Source organism: Elgaria multicarinata, chromosome 11 (genome assembly GCF_023053635.1).
Source record: "Elgaria multicarinata webbii isolate HBS135686 ecotype San Diego chromosome 11, rElgMul1.1.pri, whole genome shotgun sequence".
In the NCBI taxonomy this organism is placed as follows: domain Eukaryota; kingdom Metazoa; phylum Chordata; class Lepidosauria; order Squamata; family Anguidae; genus Elgaria; species Elgaria multicarinata.
In genome coordinates, this window is record NC_086181.1 from 42,553,309 (window position 1) to 42,578,406 (window position 25,098).

Consider the following 25,098-nt stretch of genomic DNA (forward strand, 5'->3'; position numbering starts at 1 on the left):
AGACTGCAAACACTTTAATTTCAAGTTTGGGTGTTTAGATGGAAAAGGGGAAATGGTCAGCAATAAATCTGAGAGATCCGTGCCCCTAATCCAATGGAAAAAAAATATGCATTTCTAACCACTTTCAGGCTTGCTTGTTTATTACTTTATGGGAAAACCCTTTCGAGGTTTGACCCTGTGAATATATTATAGTTATTTGAATAATTCAGTGGGGAGCTTGCTAGTTCTTCAGCACTGCCTTGGTGCCTGTTTTCATAGCAAACGTATTATGGTTCCCCCCCCCCCCTGCATCTGACAAAGAGCCCCCTCTGCTTCATGTGTCCCGAAGTGCCAGATGGTTAAAATATCCCAATAACAAACACACACCACCAGGAAAACATAGAGACAACTTCACTGGAGACATGAACTTGCACTAAACTAAATCCTGGAGACAAAGTCACTGGCAAACTCCAGTTTTCTCAAGGGAATGTGAGTAAGAGGCGAGGATAACCTTGATATATATTTTTCAGTTTAATCATTTTATTATTTCCAAACACCAATAAATAAAGACACTACCGAACAAAAAACAAAACAGAACAAAAAACCAAAAAATAAAATAAAATGTTCTTCCAATATTCTCCCCAGCCAAAATATGTAACAATGTTGTTGTTGTTATTTTCTTACTCTATCACTGTCTAATTCAAATCTCTAATTTCTATTTTAACATTTCCTACATTATTGGTTGAATCCACAGATATAAAAGTCATCTTTTTCTCTTCCCTTCATAAAATTTAAAAAGGTTCCCATTCAGTTATGAATCTTAAAGTCGATTTTTCTCTCATTATTGCCATGAGTTTTGCCATCTCGGCTAGCTCAAACATCTTCAGTAGCCATTCCTCTATTGTCCTTCCATCTAATTCTTTTAAGAATCATAGAATCATAGAGTTGAAAGGGGCTTATAAGACAATTGAGTCTAACCCCCTGCTCAATGCAGAAATCCACCTTAAAGCATCCCTGACAGATGGGTGTCCAGCTGCCTCTTGAAGGCCTCTAGTGTGGGAGAGCCCACAACCTCATTGGTTCCTTTGTCATACTGCTCCAACAGTCAGGATTTTTTCCCTGATGTCCAGCCAGAATCCAGCTCCCTGAAACTTGCCATGTCCTGCACTCTGGGAGGATCAAAAAAGGGATCCTGGCCCTCCTCTGTGTGGCAACCTTTCAAGAGAGTGTGATTACTCTTTTGCACATTTTAAATTTACTTATTTATTTATTTTATTAATTTCTATAACTTCCAATAGCCCAAGCTCTTTGGAGTGTTCACAACACAAAACAATTCAATGGGCTGGATTGGCAGGAATGTAGTCCTGATATGACTACCATCTCCTTTCTAGAAGACAAATATACGTCATCAGATTTTTAGATTTCTGTAGTTTTTCCTCCTTGTTAGCTGCTTTTTGTTGTTCAAGTCAGGCCTCATCAGAATAATATAGCATTTGGGGGGAAAGATACATCCTAGTATCCCAGCACTTGAGGCTAAGATAGAGAAGATCTCCACAGCTACCATGTATTTCCCCTTGGTGCTCAGGTAGGTGGGAACAAAAGACAACCAAACGCTGCAAAACACCAGCATGCTGAAGGTGATGAACTTGGCTTCATTAAAACTGTCCGGCAACTTCCTAGCAAGGAAAGCCACGGAGAAGCTGATGATGGCCAGAAGTCCCATATAGCCCAGAACAAAATAAAACATGATGACAGACCCTTCGTTGCATTCAGCTATGGCCTCTACAGTCACTGAATGCATGTCAAAATCTGGGAATGGGGAAGAGGTTGCCAGCCACACACAACAAATACCTGTTTGGATAAGAGCGCATGATACAACGATGGAGTTGGACAGTCTTTTTCCCACCCACTTCCTCATGCTGGACCCAGGATGGGTGGCCATGAAAGCCACAACCACTGTGATGGTCTTAGCCATCACAGAAGAAACAGCCACCGAGAAGATGATGCCAAAAGTTGGTTGTCGTAGAAGGCAGGTCACTTTCCCCGGTTGTCCAAGGAATAGCAAGGAAGAGAGGAAGCAGAGCAGGAGGGAGATGAGGAGAATATAGGTGAGGTCCCGGTTGTTGGCTTTGACTATGGGAGTATCTTTGTGCTTAATAAAAATTCCCAGCACCAATGCTGTGCTGAGGGCAAAAAAAATAGCAACTGAGGCTAAAGCAGTACCTAAAGCTTCTTCATAGGATAGAAAAATTATAGTTTTTGTAATACATTGATTGTGGTTCTTGTTTGGATATTGATCATCTTCACATTTGACACAGTCATCCATATCTGGGTGGGAAAAAGGGAAGAGGTTTCATTTCACTTGAAATGTACATCTTCATCAGGGGCAATGTCATTACTGCCTTTGAGGTTTGGATTGGCTCATGTTGACTGTTACCTCCTGAGTTCCCTTTGTGGATTCGACCTTGTTAAAGGCACTGTAGATCTATGCTGCAGTTTATTCCTGTTACTCATTATAGCAGTAATGTATTATTATTATTATTATTATTTATTTATTTATTTATTTACATAGCACCATCAATGTACATGGTGCTGTACAGAGTAAAACAGTAAATAGCAAGACCCTGCCGCATAGTTGGCTTCAATGTTCATCTTCTAAACTGGGTTTAACACATTTGAGCTCATTTAAAATCATAAAGCATATTTATGTACTTCCCCCCATTCCTTTACATCACCTTTCACAGAGAGAAACACTTTCATGAACCTTTCCTTTGAGAATCTCTGAACTGTGATTTTTTTCAAGCTTTTGCTGCATTTATGTAGTTTCAGAATTTTGCATGGACTGATTTTTGAACTGTATTCCAAGAGTGGCAGGGGAAGTACTTGAAGCACCATGGCAAGCACTAGTACAAGGGGAGAGGGTACATGTAATGACTTCTGCATACAGAGCTGAAAGCTGGATAACAATGCAATGTGTGGTCACCCTATTTTTATTGTCACAAAAATAGGGTGACCACATGGAAAGGAGGACAGGGCTCCTGGCATAGAAAATGGAATTTCAGCAGGTGAACTTCCCTCTCCATCACAACAGTTAAAGTATCTGGTCAGTCTAGCTAAAGAGGGGAGGAATCCTGAAGCTTTAAATGTTGTGTGACGAGATGGCATCCAAATGACATCTGTAGAAATTCCCTTTTCTCTATTGAAGATACAGGAGCCCTGTCCTTCTTTCCATATGGAAGGGGCCTATAAGGCTTCAAGTACAACCCTCTGCTTAATGCAGGAATCCATCTTAAAGCATACCTGATAGATGGCTGTCCAACTGCCCTCCTGAATGCCTCTAGTGTGGGAGAGCCCACAACCTCCCTGGGTTATTGGTTTCAATATCATACTGCTCTAATAGTCAGGAAGTTTTTCCTGATGTCCAGCCAGAATCTGGCTTCCTGTAACTTGAGCCCATTATTCCACATCCTGCAGTCAGGGATGATCGAGAAGAGATCCTGGCCCTCCTCTGTGTGACAACCTTTCAAGTATTTGAAGAGTGCTATCATGTCTCCCCTCAGTCTTCGCTTCTCCAGGCTAAACATGCCCAGTTCTTTCAGTATCTCCTCATAGGGCTTTGTTTCCAGACCCCTGATCGTTCTAGTTGCCCTCCTCTGAACACGCTCCAGCTTGTCTGCATCCTTCTTGAATTGTGGTGCCCAGAACTGGATGCAGTACTCAAGATGAGGCCTAAACTGTGTTGAATAAACTAACGGATCCTAAATGATCATATGTATTAGTGCTATATGCTGGAATATATCACCCATGTATCATGTCACCTACCCTTTTGGTATGAAATCTTCCCTTCTGGGCATGCAACACAATCATAGCAGCAGAATTTTTCCCCTTCCTTACTTTTTTTCTGTTTTCCAGCCTGGCAGGAGTCAGTACACACAGAGAGGGGACGCACCTGTTCATAAACAGGGAAAGAATTCGGGACAGATTTTTGTGTTTGTTGTTTTGTTTGTTTTTAAGTCAGTGGATTTAAGGAAAAGAACAGGTGATAATTTGAGATTTATTGATAGAGGACAAGGTGCATTCAGAATTCTACCAATATTTCCCTAAGTATACCAGGCATCTTCCCCCCCCTTTTTTTTTTTTTTTTGGAATCAATTGCTTGTCTGAGGAGAATTTAGTGATCAATTAAATGAAATAGAACAGTTGAGTTCTTTGTTCCATAGAAACAGGAGTTGCCAGGCATAGGTACATAGTTAAGTTTATAGCCCAGTTTTGCTGCACAGTTACAAGTTATCTGGATCCTACAGTCTTAGGAAATTTTAACAAGACCTAGTAACCATTTTCTCTTTTCTACTTTTATAAAAAAATCTCTTAGTGTTTTCAAATGTAGTGAAAAATACAGATAATTGACACTTTGATTGTATATTTCTATGACCATGTTCAGATGACTTACTAAACCATGGTCATTAAGCATTTTGAGCTAAACTTTATGGCTTAGGGCCGTGCTAGACCTACCTGATAATTCTGTGGAGAGTCGGGGCAAGGCCACACTGCAGCTAGCACGGGCCGTCACCCCTAGCTAGATGTCAGACGCGACAGGGAAAGGAAAGTCCTATCGCATTGGCCATTTTTAAAAACAAGTTAAAGGGGCCATGTGCGCAGGAGCGCACCAATGAAAAGGTAGGGTTTTTTAAAAAAGGGGGGCTTCCCCGCTCCCCCTGCCCCTGATTTTCCCCCACAATGTCTGATGCCACCCACCCACCCACCCGCTCACCCCCTCGCCCCCCCGCTTGCTCGCCCACTCGCCCCCCCGCTCGCCTGCTCGACCCTCGCTCGCTCACTCGCCCACCATGTCCACCCCCCTCGCTCACCATGTCCACCCACCCGCTCACCATATCCGATGCCCCCTCCACACACACCCCAGCCCGATGGGCCAAGCGCTCCTGCCCAGTGCGCGACTTCTTCCAGCTACTCACGAGTAAGTGAGCAGCCAGGAAAAGCCACGGAACTAGCTAGACCTTCAGCAGCCCCGGGCTCAGCCGCAAGCGGATCCAGTTATCCCGGGTCAAGGGAGGGTTTAGCCCAGCTTGACTCCAGGATCCTCTGTGCGTCATCTGCACGCACAGCAGGGAGCCTGGACCTCGCACCGGGCTAAACCCTCGTCTAGCAACGGCCTATGTGTCTCATGTGAACCATGACTTTTCATGTGGTGTGAAACATTCTTAACCATGGTGGCTACATAACCACAATTTAAACATCCTCACTAACAATTTACTCCAAAAGGGTTAGCAGTCTATCCATGGTTTAGTGTGTTGTCTGAACAGGCCTTTTGTTTTGAATGTGACCATAACTTGATGCAGGAATTCTAACCCACCCCCATCCCATGACAACTTCCACTTATAATCCATACCATTTTAAGGCGCCTGTTCCACACAATCCTATCATTGTTAATGGTGACTTTTTGTCCTTCACTGGGATCAAACCTTCCAATTTTCACTTTATGGAGAGATTTGTTTGGAAACATAGCCATGTTTGTTATATCAAGTCCAGCTGCCATTTCTCTATTTCCATTAAAAGACACTGTTTCTCCAACGGAGTTGTTAAAGGAAATGCTTTGAAGAAATGGGTGAAGCTAGTTGAAAGAGGAAAGGAAGAGGCAACTCAATATTTTGGAGACTCCATGCCTATATATAAAAATACAGTTCCCTGGTAATCTAGCTATATCCAGGTTCAAATGACACGCCCAGCATGAAAATGTATTTAATTTGCAGTAGTAGAATATACACAATTTAAATATTCTGTTTTCTTTTAATCTCAAAAAAAGTCTCACTCTGTGTTTTAATGTTTGATGCATACTTACATTAATTTGAGTTAACTTACAACATTTCAGTTAAATATTTCCAAGGCAATTCACATTGGATCATATTTTACTTTATTTTAAACATTAAAAAAAAATACTTTTACCACACACTGTTCAAATGACTCACATAAGATCAATAACACACAAGACTGAACATCTCCTTAAGCATAGAGTCTAAATGGCATGATATAAATTGAAAAAAAGGATGAGGAGGAAAAAGGAAAACTTGCAAAGTCAGGCAAGATTTCTTAAAGTTGGAATAATCAGTCAACAGAAGAAAAGATTAAAAATGAAGCCCTAAAAATGATCAGAGCAACAGGGGGGAGGGGGAGAGGGAGAGGGAGAGGGAGAGGGAGGGAGGGAGAGAGATCAGAAATCAAAACCCTCTGTGGGTTAAAAGGTCTTCACCTGTATGCTAAATGAAAATAACCAGGTGAACCTCCCTGGGAGGAAAGTGCCCAATATTGCACTCTAATTAAGTTAGATATGAAAAGGAGGACAGGGCTCCTGTATCTTTAACAGCTGCATAGAAAAGGGAATTTGATTTGTATGTATGGAGAACCTGGTGAAATTCTCTCTCATCACAACAGTTAAAGCTGCAGGAGCAATACTAAAGTGACCAGATTTAAAGGGCACCTGCAGCTTTAACTGTTGTGATGAAGAGGAAATTTCACCAGGTTCCCCATATATACAAATGACAGCTGCTGAAATTCCATTTTCAATACAACTGATAAAGACACAGGAGCCTGTCCTCCTTTTCATATGGACACCCTAATTAAGTGCAATCCTATGCATGTTATTAAGGGGGGGAATTAAATGCTGAGAGTTCTAGGTGTGTGTTTTTTCTGTCTAGGCATACCTAGGATTGAACCCTTTGATGACTTTGGAAAGAGATTAGACAAACCCAAAGAGGATATGTCTATCAGTGCCTAAAAACAAAACAAAAGCTCCAGGGGGGCATCAAATTCAGCATTCTATAAACCCAGTAGCCAACCAGCTGCCTACGGGAAACGCACAAGCAGGACATGAGTGGTAATCATCATGACGGCTATACGTTACCTCTACTGTTAGAGGTGATATGACTATGTACACCACTTTCTGGGTGCATGCCATGGCCTTCATCCCATGATTATGGGATTCCTCTGCAGCTAAAGAACTGTTTTGATTGTTCAGTGTTTTTTTCATATTATTATGAAAGCTATGGACATTGGCCTCCTTTTTATTTATATAGGAGTAATGCAGTTATAACTCAAGCACCCATTCTAGAAGGAGAAATATGCAATATAGCACTGATGCTGCTTACACCACTAGTAAGAGAGCTGTATCAATGAGCACCCACCAAATGGGACAAAGGTCCTTTAGAGGGAATGAAGCCCTAAGCAAAACATGTTGATCATCACTTCCCTGGGGAAACCACCCAGCAACCCAACTGACCAACAGTACTTCCATCGTGTTGGAATTGAGCTTCGATTCACTTTTTTTTACAGGAGAAAGTTGAATGTTCTGCCAGTTTCTACGAGAAATATCCATGAAAAGAAAACCATTTAATTATGAAGACATTACCTGCCAGGGCTGGAGATCTTGAAGTCCAAATCTCTTGCCCTTAATTACTCTGTGTTTGGATCTAGATGAATACATGGTCTGTAAAGCATGTGAAACAGCATAGATGGCATTATAAATACTGTAGCTGTGGCCAGTCATGTGCATTTGAAAAACAGCTCCAGGAAGAGTGTCCAGCTTCTCCTCCCCAGTACATGAGTTATCAACTTCCAATGGTACCTTAGGATTTGGAAATGAACAGCTGAATGCCTGCTCCCAGAAGTCCTTGACAAAACCATTTCCTCGTTTACTGTAAAATCTCAAATTCTGAAGATATTCTTGAAACTCTGGAGGTTCATTTGAATGAACAGCAAACAAAATAGTGCCCTCAAATATTTCAAAATCCCAACTCCGTATCATACTAGTTACTACAAAATCAATCTGGGCTGTCATGACCCATACTTTTCCAACAGATGTGTTTTCCTTATATTCCAGCTCTGCTATAAAAATAAGTGTGGTAAGCCACATAACAGTCATAGTTTCTCCATAGACAACACATGTTCTAGCTTTCTCATCCATGAGTGGCAGATAAATACGTTGGGCCTTAATAGTAAGTTCATCATGAAAATGGCCTTGGTTTGGGATTCTTTCTATGAAAGCTGAACAAATTCGGTTCTTTGAAAGCAATGGCTCCATGACCTGCAAGAAATTATCTCCACTGTCATCATCCACAACAAGAAGCCCAACCCAGGTCCATCCAAAATGACGAAGTAACCAAATAATCCCCATATATTGAAGGTTTTCATTTGTGACCATGCGATAAAAGGAAGGGAACTGTGTTACTCCACTCTCTTCAGGGGCAAATGAGCCATATGTAAGCTAAAAGGAAATTTATACATATTTTAGAGATACGTGAAGAATGAATATACGACTGCATATTTGTGTGAGTTCCTTTTTAAATTTGGTGAGGTAAAATCCACCATCAGTTAAAAGTAGTGTACTAAATGTCAAGACCTAATGATTGAAATGTGGATGCAGTCTCTGGGGAACAGTTAAGGGCAATAATTTCCTAGATATCCCTGAGTCTACCCTGAGTTCTCTGATCTTCTAACACTCTGAACCCGTTATCCATTTGGCTTGTTTTCCACTCAGTCATATCTCTCCTCCTTAGTAAACCATATAGTCATTCCTAGAATATCAAGAGAGAGTGAGCTATATTTATGATTCATGAATTTCTACTCCCCCATGTAAAGATCTTACTTGTGGAATCTTATAGAGACTTAAGATGTCTGCCATGTGGAAGGAGATATCAGAAGCAACTCCCCCGATAATAGACATTAGATTTTTCTGGGTGCCACATGCATAGTTGGGGACAAAGGTCTGGGATTTAAAAAGCAGATCGAGTGTCGTTCGATATATCATCCTCTCATCGTAGTAGCTGTCATAGATGTGGAAACCAAGTGTGATATTTGACAAGATTTTGGGATCCTCATTGACTTTATTTACTGCAAACACCAAGGCCAAGGCATGCTGGTAGAACTTTGTCACCATGCTGCAAATAGAGTTTTACACTTCTTTCACAATTGATTTTTTTTTTTTTTTTTACAATCACTGTAATTATTATCTCATTTAAAAATTGCATGTGGCACCATATAAAGTCAGCACATTTTTAAAAAAATGATGGTGAAGTGTCACCTTCCAAAATTGGGGAGCGGGACTTCTCATTACAGGAGAAAAAGATCTTGATAGATGTTAAGCATTCTTTTTTTTTAAAAAAAAAAGATCATGACTGAATGAGAAATATGTGTTTCTCATTCAGCAAAACAGCATGGGAGTTTTCTGTGTTTTGGGTCCTTGTTTCTAAAGGAATTTAACTCTTGAAGGAAGGAAGAACACGTTTACTGCTTACATTATGTGATAATTCAGGTGAGCAGTTTTGGAATTTTATTTCTGGGTTGTTTGTTTTTTTGTTTTTTTGTGCATTTGGTTTTTTGTTTCATTTTTTTAGGAAAATGAAATGCCTAAACTCTTTTAGTGTCACTTGACTTTTCAGAAACAATTCCACAATTATAAGTAATATTGAGGTGTTGGACAGTCAGAAGAAATGTTTCATTTCACCACTTCTCTTTAATAATTAGCAAATGTATTGTGGTTTCAGGTACTTGAAGCACTTCACATTTATTTTCACAGTAATGTTTTGAGGGAATCATATCATAATAATGGGAAAACAGGTGCAGACCCCCTCATGGAAGTGCAAAAATCATCTATAACAGAATGAGATAACACAGGTAGATCAACGTCTGCCAGAAACTGACATCATTTTGAGCATTATTTAAGATGTATTGATTCCTGTTCTAATGTTGTTCCTCGCCTCGATCCAAAGGGAGAGGTGGGTAAGAAATAAAGAAATATTATATTATATTATTGTTATTATTATTCTGATGACCCAACACTAGGGTGACCATATGAAAAGGAGGAAAGGGCTCCTGTATCTTTAACAGTTGCATTGAAAACGAAATTTCAGCAAGTGTCATTTGTATATATGGGGAACCTGGTGAAATTTCCTCTTCATCACACCAGTTAAAGCTGCAGGTGCCCTGCCCTCTTTTAAATCTGGTCTCTTTAGTATAGCTCCTGCACCTTTAACTGTTGTGATGAAGAGGGAATTTCACCAGGTTCTCCATATATACAAATGACATCTGCTCAAATTCCCTTTTCTATGCAACTGTTAAAGATACAGGAGCCCTGTCCTCCTTTTCATATGGTCACCCTACCCAGCACAGTGACCATTGCTTGCCACCAGAAAATGTAACTCAATTCACAACTCATTTAGGAATAAAATGAGGAGAGGGAGAGAGAAGCTGTTACAGTGAACTTGTGTTCAAATGCCTCAGCAATGCATTCCTTCGGTGTCCTCATGCAACCCACAATCTTTCACACTCAAGTTGTGGGCATGCATGCACACCCAGCCAATTTGCAATGTGGGGATGACAATATGATCATAACTACAATGGAAAAAAAAACATTGTTCCGGAAATCAATTTCCGCATATTACAGTTGGAGAACCAGTTGGTGTGGAACATGAGAAGGATGGTACTGTTGCCCTGATGTCCTTCTTGTGGGTTTCCCACAGGTAGATGATTGATTCCTGTGTAAACAGAATGCAGGACTAGATGGGTCTTTGGTCTGATCCAGCATGACTCTTAAACACTGAGTCTGCTATGGCTCCATTAGCGAACACCCAGCAGACAACTCTTTCTTTCTTTAATGAACAACAACCATCATATGGAATGATCTGTATTAAGGCCATTGCACAGGGACTGCTGTTTGCTACAATTTGAACAAATAGCCTTCATTCTATTAATATTTATAAGACTAAGGGATTATAATGTTGGGATGAAATCCAACGTTTTTACCACCTCTACGATAAACTATAGAAGGGCTCTTATGTAATAATAATAGTACTACTGGTGGTAGTAGTAGCAATAACAACAACGTGCTCCACACAAATGCTCTTTGAGAATTGTATTTCCTGCTAAAATATTGTGTCCAATGCTAGTGTAATGTAAGCCTCACTCATTTTAAAGGGTCTGCTGAAAGTAAGACTAACAACCTTTGAAATTCAATGGTGCCAAAGTTCCCATGACATGAGAAGGGGAGGGGGAAAGAACCCCTTACATTGGAAGATCAAAGCCTGGTTCCTGAGAAGGGTGTTTCTTGAAGGAAATGTCATGGAAGATAAAAAGGACCTGTGAGGAGATCCCACCAATGAGAAGTCCCCCTGGCTGAAACCATTCATGTGGCACAGGGAGGGGATCAATTTTAGGGCAAGTCTTTCTCCCTGCTTTGCATTCCGTTAGAGGAAGTAGAAGCAGCAGCGTCCTCAACATCATCACCATTTGAGGCAAGAACTTTTCTCTGGAAAGCTGAGTCTTATTGCTGGTATGAGCTTCATCTAAGCAAGCAACAGTAGATGGCAGCCAGCTCTGCCAATACACTACATAAAGGGAAGAGTTGTCTTTATCATATTATTATCTGTTGACATCCATCTTCAACAACAAGAACAAATGGCTTGAATGATTTACAAGTTGAAAAGGGGGGGAGGGGCATTGTAAGAGTTCGACCTGATGAGGTCCTGCCCTACCTCTTGCTCCTCATCCCAGTTCTAAGTGACATGAGTGGAGGGTTTATAATAGCTTTCCAACTTACTTCATATAATTGCAGGGGAGATAATTACCTCTGCAAAGTTTGAGCTCCAAGAGGCACCAAAGTAAACATGTTCCCCTCTTCCGCCACTTTGTGAGGCTACAAGTGAAAAATGGTTTCAAGGGGGTAACCATGAGTAAATATGAGTCAGAGAGCAAAGCCCTGGTGGGAGATAGGGGACTATTATTATTATTATTATTATTATTATTATTTATTTATATAGCACCATCAATGTACATGGTGCTGTACAGAGTAAAACAGTAAATAGCAAGACCCTGCCGACATCTTTGGCCTAAAACTAGCAATTATCCATTTGAACTGCTTCTCTTTTGCTTCTAGTATGATCATTATAGCAGTAATTCTTCCTTCCTTCCTTCCTTTTCCTTCCTTCCTTCCTCTTTGCTGGCAATAAGTTTATTGATTCCTGTAACATCATGTTTTGCCCCCTATGGGGGTGGAGGCGGGGATTCCAACCAGGAATTCTGCACGGGGGGGGGGGGGAGTATAACCTCCCAATGCCACAGTCCTGGTTTGAACTGCTCTCCCCAACCCCACTCCTACATTTAGTTATTTATTTGCAATATTTATATTATACCAGTGTGGTATAGTGGCTAAAATGTTGGACTGGGAGTCGGGAGATCTGGGTTCTAGTCCCCACACAGCCATGGAAATCCACTGGGTGACTTTGGGCCAGTCACAGACTCTCATGCAAACCTACCTCACAGGGTTGTTGTTGTGAGGATAAAATGGAGAGGAGGAGGATTATGTATGCCACCTTGGGTTCCTTGGAGAAAAAGAGGTGGTATATAAATGTAAATATACTGCTCCCCTTTCAAATTTCAGAGTGGTGTACAAGATAAGATAAGATAAAAAGATAATAAAAGAACTTAAAATAGTTTTTTTTAAAAAAATCAAAATGAAAAGTGAACCGTGAACCGTGGCTGGTCATTAAGGAAAGGCTTCCTGCAACAATCATGTTTTCAGGAGGCACAAAACGAATACAATGTTGGCGCCTGCCTGACCTCCAGAGGCAGGGAATTCCATAGGATGGGGGCCACCAAACTGAAGGCTCTTCCCCTGGTGGACTCCAATCAGGTAATAGGTCTATGTGGAACCACGTGGAAATGCCCTCAGATGACCTCAGTGACTGGGCAGGTTGGTAGGGGAGAAGGTGCTCTCTTAGGCATCCTGGTCTCAAGTTGTTTAGTTTTTTGTACACTAGTACAAGAACCTTAAACCTGGCCCGGTAGCGAATAGGCAGCCAGTGCAGTTCCCTCAGCAGAGGAGTTACATGCTGGAAACAGGCAGCTCTGGACAGTAGCCGAACTGCAGTATTCTGCACTAGCTCCAGCTTCCGGAGCAGCTTCAAGGGCAGCCCCATATAGAGCACATTGCAGTAATCCAATCTTGAGGATTGAGCCTATACCACCATGGCAAAGGTATCCCTGTCCAGGAGAGGCTGTAGCTGGTGAACCACTTGAACCTTGAGCAACAGAGATGGACCTAAGAGTACCCCCAAACTACAAACCTGATCTTCAAAATCAAAGATTTTGATTTTGTATTGATTTTGTTTTGTAGTTCTCAAGTGTTCTGGAAGAGTGTTCCAGGCGTTGTATTGTATTGTTTATGTACTTAGGATTCATACTTTCAAATGGGACTGGAAGTAAACTCTTCTAATTTTATACCTTGTATCTGTCCATACCTCATGAGCATTTTATGCAAGGAGTAAAACAGGCTGTTATTTGTAACAGCATTTTATCAGCTACTGACAACAAAAGAAACTGGGGAAAATGTTTTGTCTGACACTCAGTTTGTTGGTCTTTAACATTGGGGAAATATATAATTAAAGGCCTACTATAGAGGTCCATCTTTAGAAATAATATTTGCACATGGAAACGTTTTAATATTCACATTCACTTGATAGTGATTCCTGTATATTTTCCAAATTGTGATAGTGTTGACTTTTGAATGTTTACTTTTAAACCACCCCCATATGTCTCATAATGGTTCTATTCTAGAGATGTTGCACAATCTGAATTTAGTCAAATTTCGTGTTTTTTTTAAAATGCCCTTAGTCTCACCTACCTCTCATAGAACATTTTTAGAATGTCTTTAAGGATGTTTTTAACAATGAATTCAGTTTTATGTATTTTATCATTTATTGTTGTTCCCCGCCTCGATCAGAGAGGTGGGTAAGAAATAAAATTATTATTATTATTATTATTATTATTATTATTATTATTATTATTATTATTATTCCAAATAACAAAGAGCTCTCACCATGTCACTCCACTTCTGAAATCTCTTCATTGGCTTCCAATTCACTCCAGAATCCAATATAAACTTCTCCTGCTGACCTTCAAAGCTCTTCACGGTCTAGCTCCCGCCTATCTCTCCTCTCTCATCTCACACTATCGCCCCGCTCGTGCTCTCAGCTCCTCTGATGCCATGCTTCTCGCCTGCCAAAGGACCTCCACTTCCCTTACACGGCTTCGTCCTTTTTCTTCTGCTGCCCCTTACGCCTGGAACGCTCTTCCAGAACACTTGAGAACTACAAACTCAATCACTGCTTTTAAAACTCAGCTAAAAACTTTTCTTTTCCCTATAGCCTTCAAATATTGAGTTTGTTCTGACTCTATACTGTTAGCTTCACCCTACCCAGTGCCTGTTTACACTTCCCTGTGCCTGTTTGCATTCTCCTTCCCTCTTTATTGTTTACTACAACTTATTAGATTGTAAGCCTATGCGGCAGGATCTTGCTATTTACTGTGTAATCTGTACAGCACCATGTACATTGATGGTGCTATATAAATAAATTATTATTATTATTATTATTATTATTATTATTATTATTATTATATTTATTTGTATTCCACCTTTTGCCCAATGCTGGGCCTCAAGGCAGCCTTACAAAGTTTAAAATATACATGGGAGGGGGAGGGAAACAAAACCATAAACAGTTAAAAAAATACACAACAAAATTATAAGACATTAACATAGGTGGAGGGCTGGATTATTCTCCAAAGGCCTGCTGGAACAAACAAGATTTAGCCTGCTTCCGAAAGCCCATCAAGGAGGGATCCAGCCTAGCTTCCCCAGGAAGAGAGTTCCAGAGCACCGGAGCAGCCACCAAGAAGGCCCTTTATTACAAATTTATTACAGTCTAAGGCCCTTTCTACACCTAAAGTTTATCCCAGGAAAATCTAGGGACCCTCCCTGCCTGCTCCCAGGATCCCCTGTGTGTCATTTCAATGCACAGGGATGATCCCAGGGAAAAAGGCAGGTGTAGAAACAGCCAAAGTAGCATGCACAAGGCTGAGAAAGTGATTGGGTTCAGCCAAGTCAATGTGATCTCTCTTGGAGCATCCTGTGACTCATATGAACAATTATTTGTAATCAGACTGAGTTCAGAAGATGTGGGAGGAGAGGCTCTGGTTCTTTACCATGACAATTTATTCAGCTTCTTAGAAGGGAGTTCCCTGAAGGAAACTTCATTAAACATATTCGTGATCTGAGAAGACATCCCACCAATGAGGAGGCCACCAAGCTAGTACCACTCCTGTGGAACTGGGAAGGGCTCATTTGTGGGGCATTTCATAGTATCTCCTTCCCACACCATAAGTTTCAGAAGAAACAGAAAGTCCAGGAGCCACAGCTTCCTGATGGTAATGTTTCTCTCTAGACACGCTCTCCTGTCTTCATCCACAGGCTATATTAGATGGTACTGGACCACACTATTACACCTCTAAATATAACTGCCTTACTTTGGGCATCAATGACATTTCGTTTAGTGTAGGAAGCATACATACTGAGTACTGGTTGAGACTGCAAACACTCTAATTTCAAGTTTGGGTGTTTAGATGGAAAAGGGGAAATGGTCAGCAATGAATCTGAGAGATCCGTGCCCCTAATCCAAGCTCTCAATGGGAAAAAAATATGCATTTCTAACCACTTTCAGGCTTGCTTGTTTATTACTTTATGGGAAAGCCTTTGGAGGTTTGACCCGGTGAATAGATTATAGTTATTTGAATAATTCAATGGGGAGCTTGCTAGTTCTTCAGCACTGCCTTGGTGCTGGATTTCATAGCAAACATATTGGGGTCCCCCCCCCATATCTGACCAAGAGCCCCCTCTGCTTCAGGTGTCACAAAGTGCCGGATAGTTAAAGTATCCACATAGCAGGCAAACAGCAAAAGGAAAACGGGGACATGAACTTGCACTAATCTAAATCCTGGAGTTGAAGTCACTGGCAAACTCCAGTTTTCTCAAGGGAATGTGAGTAAGAGGCGAGGATAAACCTTGATATTTTCTTAAGCGATGAATAACATCTGGTCTCAGACGTAAATGTTGTGTTACCATCACGTGTAAACAATTATCACAGGTCAGCAAATGTTTCAGTAGGAAATTACCCAGAAACATAGACATGATCATCAGTTTTCTTTACAAAAGAAGGATTTCTATGAAAATGATAGGGTTTGTTTAACTTGAGAGTCAGGTTATACAAGAAGGACCAAATGTCTAATTGCCCAAAGACCTTGATATGTTCAGGACCATGTCTTTTACTGGTCAGGTAATAACAAGTTCCAGATTTTAGCTAAAATGTTTATTTTCCTTTTCTTTTACACAACAACTAATAAGTTCCTGGGGGATGATCATCAAGTATGGTCAAATTTGTTTATTATTGGAGTGGAATACATAAGTTTGCAAAATTCACTGAACATATAATACACTGGGTTTTCTTTCAATGAGGGTTTCCCTCTGGAATGTGGTTGTCTGATGCAGAAACATCAAAACACAGTGAATCTGTATGGCTGACCTGCAATGTCACTGGTTTTTGTGCTGGTTACTAATGGAGCTGGATTTGCCAGCCACCAAATAAAGAGCTGGAATAGGTAGCGGGGATACTACAGTAGTTCCCGCTTTTATACTAAGTATGGCTCAGCCTTCCAGAACAGGATCTCTATCTCTGATGATGCTTTGCAACAGTGAATGTTATCTCCAGCTGAGCTCCCTGACAGCTGCAGATACAGCCACATATTACTGTGCCAGGGGAACACAGTGACACATGAAAAGTAGAAGTAAATATACTTTAAATGAACAATTAGTTGATCTGTGAGCTCTCCCTCCAAAGCACAGCTCTAATATCACTCAAACAGGAATATGCCGTTTTATACTAATTCTTTTAAAAATCTTAGAATACTAGAGTTGGAAGGGGCCTAAAAGGCCATTGAATCCAACCCCCTGCTCAATGCAGGAATCCACCTTAAAGCATGCCTGACAGATGGCTGTCCAGCTGCCTCTTAAATGCCTCTCATGTGGAAGAGCCCACTACCTCCCAAGGTCATTGGTTCTATTGTCATACTACTCTAAAAGTCAGAATTTTTTTCCTGATGTCCAGCCAGAATCTGGCTTCCTGGAACTTGAGCACACCATCCTGTGTCCTGCACTCTGGGATGATCAAGAAGAGATCCTGGCTCTCCTCAGTGGGGTCACTCATTTGCACATTTTTAATTTATTTACTTATTTTGTTAATTTCCATACCTTCCAATAGCTCAAGCTCTTTGGGCTGTTCACAACACAAAACAATTCAGTGGACAGGATTGGCAGGAATGCTGTCCTGATCCAGCTAATAGAATGGGCCTACTCCCTCCCTTCCAGAAGACAAATAAACGTAATCAGATTTTTAGATTTCTGTAGTTTTTCCTCCTTATTAGCTGCTCTTTGTTGTTCAAGTCAGGCTTAATCAGAATAATATAGCATTTTGGGGGAAAGATACATCCAAGTATCCCAGCACTTGAGGCTAAGATAGAGAAGATCTCCACAGCTACCATGTATTTCCCCTTGGTGCTCAGGTAGGTGGGAACAAAAGACAACCAAACGCTGCAAAACACCAGCATGCTGAAGGTGATGAACTTGGCTTCATTAAAACTGTCCGGCAACTTCCTAGCAAGGAAAGCCACGGAGAAGCTGATGATGGCCAGAAGTCCCATATAGCCCAGAACAAAATAAAACATGATGACAGACCCTTCGTTGCATTCAGCGATGGCCTCTACAGTCACTGAATGCATGTCAAAATCTGGGAATGGGGAAGAGGTTGCCAGCCACACACAACAAATACCTGTTTGGATAAGAGCACATGAAAGAACGATGGAGTTGGACAGTCTTTTTCCCACCCACTTCCTCATGCTGGACCCAGGATGGGTGGCCATGAAAGCCACAACCACCGTGATGGTCTTAGCCATCACAGAAGAAACAGCCACTGAAAAGATGATGCCAAAAGTTGGTTGTCGTAGAAGGCAGGTCACTTTCCCCGGTTGTCCAAGGAATAGCAAGGAAGAGAGGAAGCAGAGCAGGAGGGAGATGAGGAGAATATAGGTGAGGTCCCGGTTGTTGGCTTTGACTATGGGAGTATCTTTGTGCTTAATAAAAATTCCCAGCACCAATGCTGTGCTGAGGGCAAAAAAAATAGCAACTGAGGCTAAAGCACTCCCTAAAGCTTCTACATAGGACAGAAAAATTATAGTTTTTGAAATACATTGATCGTGGTTCTTGTTTGGATACTGATCATCTCCACATTTGAAGCAGTCATCCGTATCTGGGTGGGAAAAAGGGAAGAGGTTTCATTTCACTTGAAATGTACATGTTCATCAGGGGCAATGCCATTACTGCCTTTGAGGTTGGGATTGGCTCATGTTAACTGTTACCTTCTGAGTTCCCTTTGTGGATTCGACCTTGTTAAAGGCACTATAAACTATGGTGTAGTTTATCCCTGTTACTCATTACAGCAGTAATTGTATTAGTTGGATTCAATGTTTATCTTCTAAACTGGGTTTAACACATTTGAAACTCGTTTAAAATCATATATCATATTATGTACATTTTTTTATATCACCTTTCACAGATAGAAGAACATTCGTGAACCTTTCCTTTGCCATTCCTACACTTGCGCTATCTATCTGTACTCTACATTTGTAGCCTGGCCTTCCTTCCACTTCCTATATGTGTCCCCACCCCTTTTTTTTTCCAGGTCATCTCTAAACTTTTTGTGGAGCCACATTGATTCAGGCACAATGGCAAGCCAAATTTCAACAAACCACACCATGGCTTTGCAGTACATGTGAACCAGGACTGAGATATTTATGGCACCTTTTGGAATTTCTCGTTTCCCAATTCTGTCAACAGGTAAAAACAATACATCTATGCATACTGACATTATTTCATTTCTAGAGATCTGCTTCCCTGAAATCATCATTAGGGTGATACAGACCACTGCCTGGCTAAAAGGATACATGAAAATCAAAATAAATTAATACATCCTAAGTAATCAGCTGTATAAAAGCTGTATGCTGGGATGCATCATGTCACCTACCCTTTTGGTATGAAATCTTCCCTTCTGGGCATGTAACGCAATCATAGCAGCAGAATTTTTCCCCTTCCTTACTTTTTTTCTGTTTTCCAGCCTGGCAGGAAGCAGTACACACAGAGAGGGGACACACCTGTCCATGAGCAGGGAAAGATTTGTGTTGTTTGTTTGTTTTTAAGTCAATGGATTTAGGAAAAAAGAACAGGTGATAATTTGAGAGTTATGGATGGAGGACCTGGTGCATTCAGAATTTTACCAGTATTTTCCTGAGCATACCAGGTATTATTTATTTATTTATTTGAAACATTTATATCCCACCCTATATCATAAAGATCTCAGAGTGGCATACAGATAAAAACATACAGTATAAAACAATAAATATACACAGTTAAAAAATTAAACCATGATCCAAGTTAAAACAATATATCATTTTGTTTGTATCGTTTTTGGAGTCAATTGCTTGTCTCAGGCTAATTCAGAAAAATAGAATTGTTCTACTCAGCTGAGTGCTTCATTCCATACAAAATGGAATGGCGAACTAAAAGCAAATAATCCAGTTCATAGACCAATTTTCGTCCACAGTTCCAAGTTATCTGGCTTCTTCAGTGTCCTAAGAAACTTTAACCAGACCTAGTAAACATTTTTGTGAACCGCCCAGAGAGCTCCGGCTATTGGGCAGTATAGAAATGTAATAAATAAATAAATAAATAAATAAATAAATAAATAAATAAATAAATAAAAATACTATTTTCCAGTTCTCAAAAAAACACATCTAATTGTTTTCAAATGATGTGGAAAAATGCAGATAATTGGCACTTCAATTTTATATTTCTATGACTGTGTTCAGATGACATGCTAAGCCAGGGTGGTTAAGCATTTTGAGCTAAAGATTATGGCCATACTAGGGTGACCAACTGTCAGGATTTCCCGGGATTTGTCCTGGTTTTTGTTCTTCCCATGGTGTCAGGGGGGATTTTCTATAATTTTCAATAATGTCCTGGAATGACACACCTTCCTCTTTAAGGCTGCCATTAGCATGGCAGGAGGGAATGACATGCTTTCTTGAGGCACATCATTCCCCCACCCCGAGCTCCAATTGAGGTCTTAAAGGGGAAAGTGGGTCATTCCTGGACATTATAGAAAAGGCCCCAATTGGAGTGGATGGTGGTGATGCAGAATGAAATCCTTTCCCCTCCTCCACTCCAATCGGGTTCTTTAAGGTGGCGGGGGAATAACGTACTTTCTGCAAGACTCAGAAAGCTGCTTCCCAACACACACACTAGGTGTCCTCTTTTTTGGTTTCCCAAATATGGTCACCCTAGGCCATACGAACTATTCCTAAATATGGTGGCTATATAACCATGGTTTAAACACCCTAACTAACATTTGCTGCAAATGGGTTAGTGGCCCAACCATGGCTTAGGCTTTAGCTAGACCTAAGATTTGTCCCGGGATCGTCCCAGGGTCATCCCTGTTCATGTAAATGACACACAGGATATCCTGGGGGCATGCAGGGATGACCCCGGGACAATAAACCTTAGGTCTAGCTAGTGTGTTCTCTAAAGAGGCCTTGTTTTAAATATGACACCAACTTGGTGCAGGAATAATTTCAGAGCCATGTACATTGATGGTGCTATATAAATGAATAATAATAATAATAATAATAATAATAATAATAATAATAATAATAATAGAGCCCAACCTGCCCCCACCCACCACCCCACTGCCATGACAAGTTCAATTTATAATCCACACCTGTTTAAAACGCCTGTTCCACACAATCATATAATCAGCAATGAAGAATCCTTGTCCTTCACTTGCATCCAACCTTCCAATTTTCACTTTTTGGAAAGATTTGTTTGGAAACATAACCATGTTCATTATATCAAATCCAGCTGCCATTTCTCCGTTTTCATTAAAGGACACTGTTTCTCCAGCTGAGTTGTTAAATGAAATGCCTTGAAGAAATGGGTGGAGCTAGTTGAAAGGGAAAAGGAAGGGGGAACTCTCTATTTTTGAGACTCCATGCCTAAATATAAACATACAGTTCCCTGCTAATCCAGTTTTATCCAAGTTCAGCTGGCAAACACACAGCATGAGAATGCATTGCTCACCGTGTTATTTTAATGTTTGATGCATAATTAAATTAATTTGTTTTTATAAGTTTTTTAAAAATAATATCCTTTAGTTAAAGTATTTCCAAGGCAATTTACATCGGATCATATTGTACTTTATTTTAAATGGTTTTTAAAAGTATTTTTACACCACACTCTTCAAGTGGCTCACATAAAATCAATATGATTTTATTGACTCAGCCACAGAGTCTAAATGACCTGACATAAATGGGAAACGGCATGAGGAAACTCAGGCAACATTTCTTAAAGTTAGACTTATCAGTCAATAGCAGAGAACATAAAAATGAAGCAATTAAAATGATCACAGCAACAGAGAATATATATATTAGAAATTAAAAACATGAAGGGGTTAAAAGGTCTTCACCTTCAGGCTAAACAAAATTAATCAAGTGAACTTCCCTGGCGGGAACTGCCTAATATTGTACTCTTTGAGTGCAATCCGATGCATGTTATTAAGTGGAGGAAATTAAATGCTGAGAGTTGTAGGCCTTTTTTTCTGTCTAGACATATGTAGGACTTAACCCTTAGATGGAAAGAGATTAGACAAAGTCAATGAGTATAAGGCAGTTGCTAGATGAGGCCTTAGTGCGTTGTGTGAGGCCCAGTCTCCCTCCTGTGCATCCAGATGATGCACAGGGGATTCTGGGGTCAGGCCGGGCTAAGACCTCCCTTCACCCGGGATAAGTGGATTCGCTTATGGACCGGCTTTTCCGCAGCCCCAGCCTGAGGCCGGGGCTGCAGAAACTCTAGTGACTTCCATGGCTTTTCCCGGCTGCTCGCTTACTTGCGAGTAGCTGGGAGATGCCACGGACTGGGCGCAGCGCTCCATAGGACTGCTGTGCCCATCAGGCCAGGGCGAAATCATGGGGGGGAAATGGGGGCCGGGGGAAAGACCAACCCGGCAGGAGAGAGGGGGGAGAAGAGCGGGCATGGGCATGGGCATCGGGGACGGGGGGCAGTGGGAGAAGAGCGGGCATGGGCATGGGCATCGGGGATGGGGGCAGGGGGAGAAGAGCGGGCACGGGCACGGGCATTGGGGATGGGCAGAGAAGAGCGGGCATGGGCACGGGCCTGGCAAGTGGGGGCGGGAAGAAGAATGGGCATGGGCCTGGCAAGCGTGGGGGAGAAGATCGGGGACGGGCCTGGCGGACGGGGGGAGGACGGGCGAGCGAGCGGGCAGGGGGGGCATCAGGCAATGTTGGGGGGAAGCAGGGGCAGGGGAAGCAGGGGGGCCTTTATTTTTTTAAAAAAAATCTTAACTGGTGGGGCGGTGGCGCTCCTGCGCACATGGCCCTTTAACTTGAAAAAAAATGGCGGATGCGACGGGGCTTTCCCTTGCCCCGTCCCGTCTTACGTGTGGAAAGGGGCAATGGCGTGCACTAGCTGTAGCACACCATCGCCCCGACTCCCGGCCGGATTATCGGGTAGGTCTAGCAAGGCCCTAAGTCTATCAAAGGCTAAGAACATAAGAAGGGCCGTGTTGGATCAGACCAAGGGGCCATCAAATTCAGCATTCTATACACCCAGTGGACAACCAGCTGCCCACAGGAAACTCACAAGCAGGACATAAGTGCAAATCATCATGATGGCAATACGTTACCTCGACTATCAGAAGTGATATGACTATGTACACCAGTTTCTGGCGAACTGGAGTGAAAGCACGCTATCGCCTGCTATCACTGATGCTGCTTAAACTTCTAGTAACAGAGCAGAAACAGTGAACACCCCCAAAATGTGAAGCTGTGTCCTTTAGAGGGAATGAACCCCTGGGCAAAACATGTTGATTAGCACCTCCCTGGACAGACCACTCAGCAACCCAACTGGCCAACAGTACTTTCATCTTGTTGGAATAGAGCTTGGATTCACTTATTTTTATAGGAGAAAGTTGGGTGTTGTGGCAACTTGTACAAGAAATATTCATGAAAAGAAAACCATTTAATTATGAAGACATTACCTGCCAGGGCTGGAGATCTTGAAGTTCAAATCTCTTGCCATTCATTACTGCTCTGTGTTTGGATCTAGATGAATACATGGTCTGTAAAGCATGTGCCACAGCATAGACGGCATTATAGATACTGTAACTGTGGCCAGTCATGCGCATTTCAAAAACAGCTCCAGGAAGAGTATCCAGCTTCTCCTCCCCAGTACATGAGTTATCAACTTTTGCTGGAACCTTAGGATTTGGAAATGAACAGTTGAATGCCTGCTCCCAGAAGTCCTTGACAAAACCATCTCCTTGTATACTGTAAAATCTCAAATTCTGAAGATATGCCTGGAACTCTGGAGGTTCATTTGAATGAACAGCAAAGAAAATTGTTCCCTCAAATATTTCAAAATCCCAACCCTGTATCATACCAGTTACTGCAAAATCAATCTGGGCTGTCATGACCCATACCTTTCCAACAGATGTGTTTTCCCTATATTCAGGATCTGCTATAACAATTAAAGCGATAAGCCACATAACAGTCATAGTTTCTCCATAGACAACACATGTTCTAGCTTTCTCATCCATGAAAGGCAGATAAATACGTTGGGCCTTAATACTAAGTTCATCAATGGCATGAAAATGGCCTTGGTTTGGGATTCTTTCTATGAAAGCTGAACAAATTCGGTTCTTCGAAAGCAGTGATTCCATGACCTGCAAGAAATGATCTCCACTGCCATCATCCACAACCAGGAGCCCAACCCAGGTCCATCCAAAATGACGAAGTAACCAAATAATCCCCATATATTGAAGGTTTTCATTTGTGACCATGCGATAAAAGGAAGGGAACTGTGTTACCCCACTCTCTTCAGGGGCAAATGAGCCATATGTAAGCTAAAAGGAAATGTACACATATTATAGAGATACATTAAGAATGAATGTATGACTGTAAATTTATTTGGTGAGGTAACATCCACCATCAGTTAAAAGTAGTGTACTAAATGTCAAGACCTAACGTTTGAAATGTGGTTGCAGTCTCTGGGGATCAGTTATGGGCAATAATTTCCTAGATATCCCTGAGTCTACCCTGAGTTTTCTGATCTTCTAACACTCTGAACCTGTTATCCATTTATATATATTTGGCTATATTTATGATTCATGAATTTCTACTCCCCCATGAAAAAATCTTACCTGTGGAATCTTGTAGAGACTTAAGATGTCCGCCATGTGGAAGGAGATATCAGAAGCAACTCCCCCGATAATAGACATTAGATTTTTCAGGGTGCCACATGCATAGTTGGGGACAAAGGTCTGTGATTTAAAAAGCAGATCGAGTGTTGTTTGATATATCATCCTCTCATCGTAGTAGCTGTCATAGATGTGGAAACCAAGTGTGATATTTGCCAAGATTTTGAGATCCTTGTTGACTTTATTTACTGCGAACACCAAGGCCAAGGTATGCTGGTAGAACTTTGTCACCATGCTGCAAATAGAGTTTTACACTTCTTTCACAATTGCAAGTATTATCTCATTTAAAAATTGCATCTGGCACTGTATAAATTCAGCACATTTTTTTAAAAAAAATGGTGGTGAGGTGTCACCTTCCAAAATTGGGGAGGGGGACCTCTCATTACAAGAGGAAAAGATCTTGATAGATGTTAAACGTTACTTTTGGGGGGGGGAATCATTACTGAATGAGAAAGAGGGGTGGCTTAAGCCAAACTGCATGGGAGTTTTCTGTGTTTAAGGTCCTGGTTACTAAAGTAACATAACCCTTGAAGGAAGGAAGGAAGGAAGGAAGGAAGGAAGGAAGGAGGGAAGGAAGGAAGGAAGGAAGGAAGGACACAAGTTTACTGCTTACATTATGTGATAATTCAGGTGAGCAGTTTTTGCATTTTTTCCCTGTTTTTTTGGTACATGAGGAAAATGTGTGCCTAAACACTTCTAGTGTTTCAATCATAGATCTCACTTGACTTTTCAGAAATAATTTCACAATTATAAGTAACATTGAGATGTGGGACAGTCAGAAGCAATGTTTCATTTCACTATTTCTCTTAAACAATTAGCAGATGTTTTGTGATTTCAGGCACTTAAA

General features: G+C 41.3%; 2 protein-coding genes across 2 annotated transcripts; both read right to left on the minus strand.

The window, feature by feature from the left end:
- Positions 1 to 1,387: 1,387 nt before the first annotated feature.
- Positions 1,388 to 8,191, minus strand: LOC134405968 (vomeronasal type-2 receptor 26-like). Its single transcript, XM_063137201.1, has 4 exons — positions 7,400 to 8,191; positions 5,387 to 5,608; positions 3,802 to 3,928; positions 1,388 to 2,307 (listed from the first exon to the last, which is right to left on the minus strand). The coding sequence occupies exons 1-4, from the start codon at positions 8,189 to 8,191 to the stop codon at positions 1,388 to 1,390; spliced, it is 2,061 nt and encodes a 686-aa protein (XP_062993271.1).
- Positions 8,192 to 17,256: 9,065 nt separating this feature from the next.
- On the minus strand, positions 17,257 to 23,834 carry LOC134405969 (vomeronasal type-2 receptor 26-like). Its single transcript, XM_063137202.1, has 4 exons — positions 23,034 to 23,834; positions 20,700 to 20,921; positions 18,951 to 19,077; positions 17,257 to 18,176 (listed from the first exon to the last, which is right to left on the minus strand). Exons 1-4 carry the CDS (start codon positions 23,832 to 23,834, stop codon positions 17,257 to 17,259), a joined length of 2,070 nt encoding a protein of 689 aa, XP_062993272.1.
- Between the last annotated feature and the right edge of the window lie 1,264 nt (positions 23,835 to 25,098).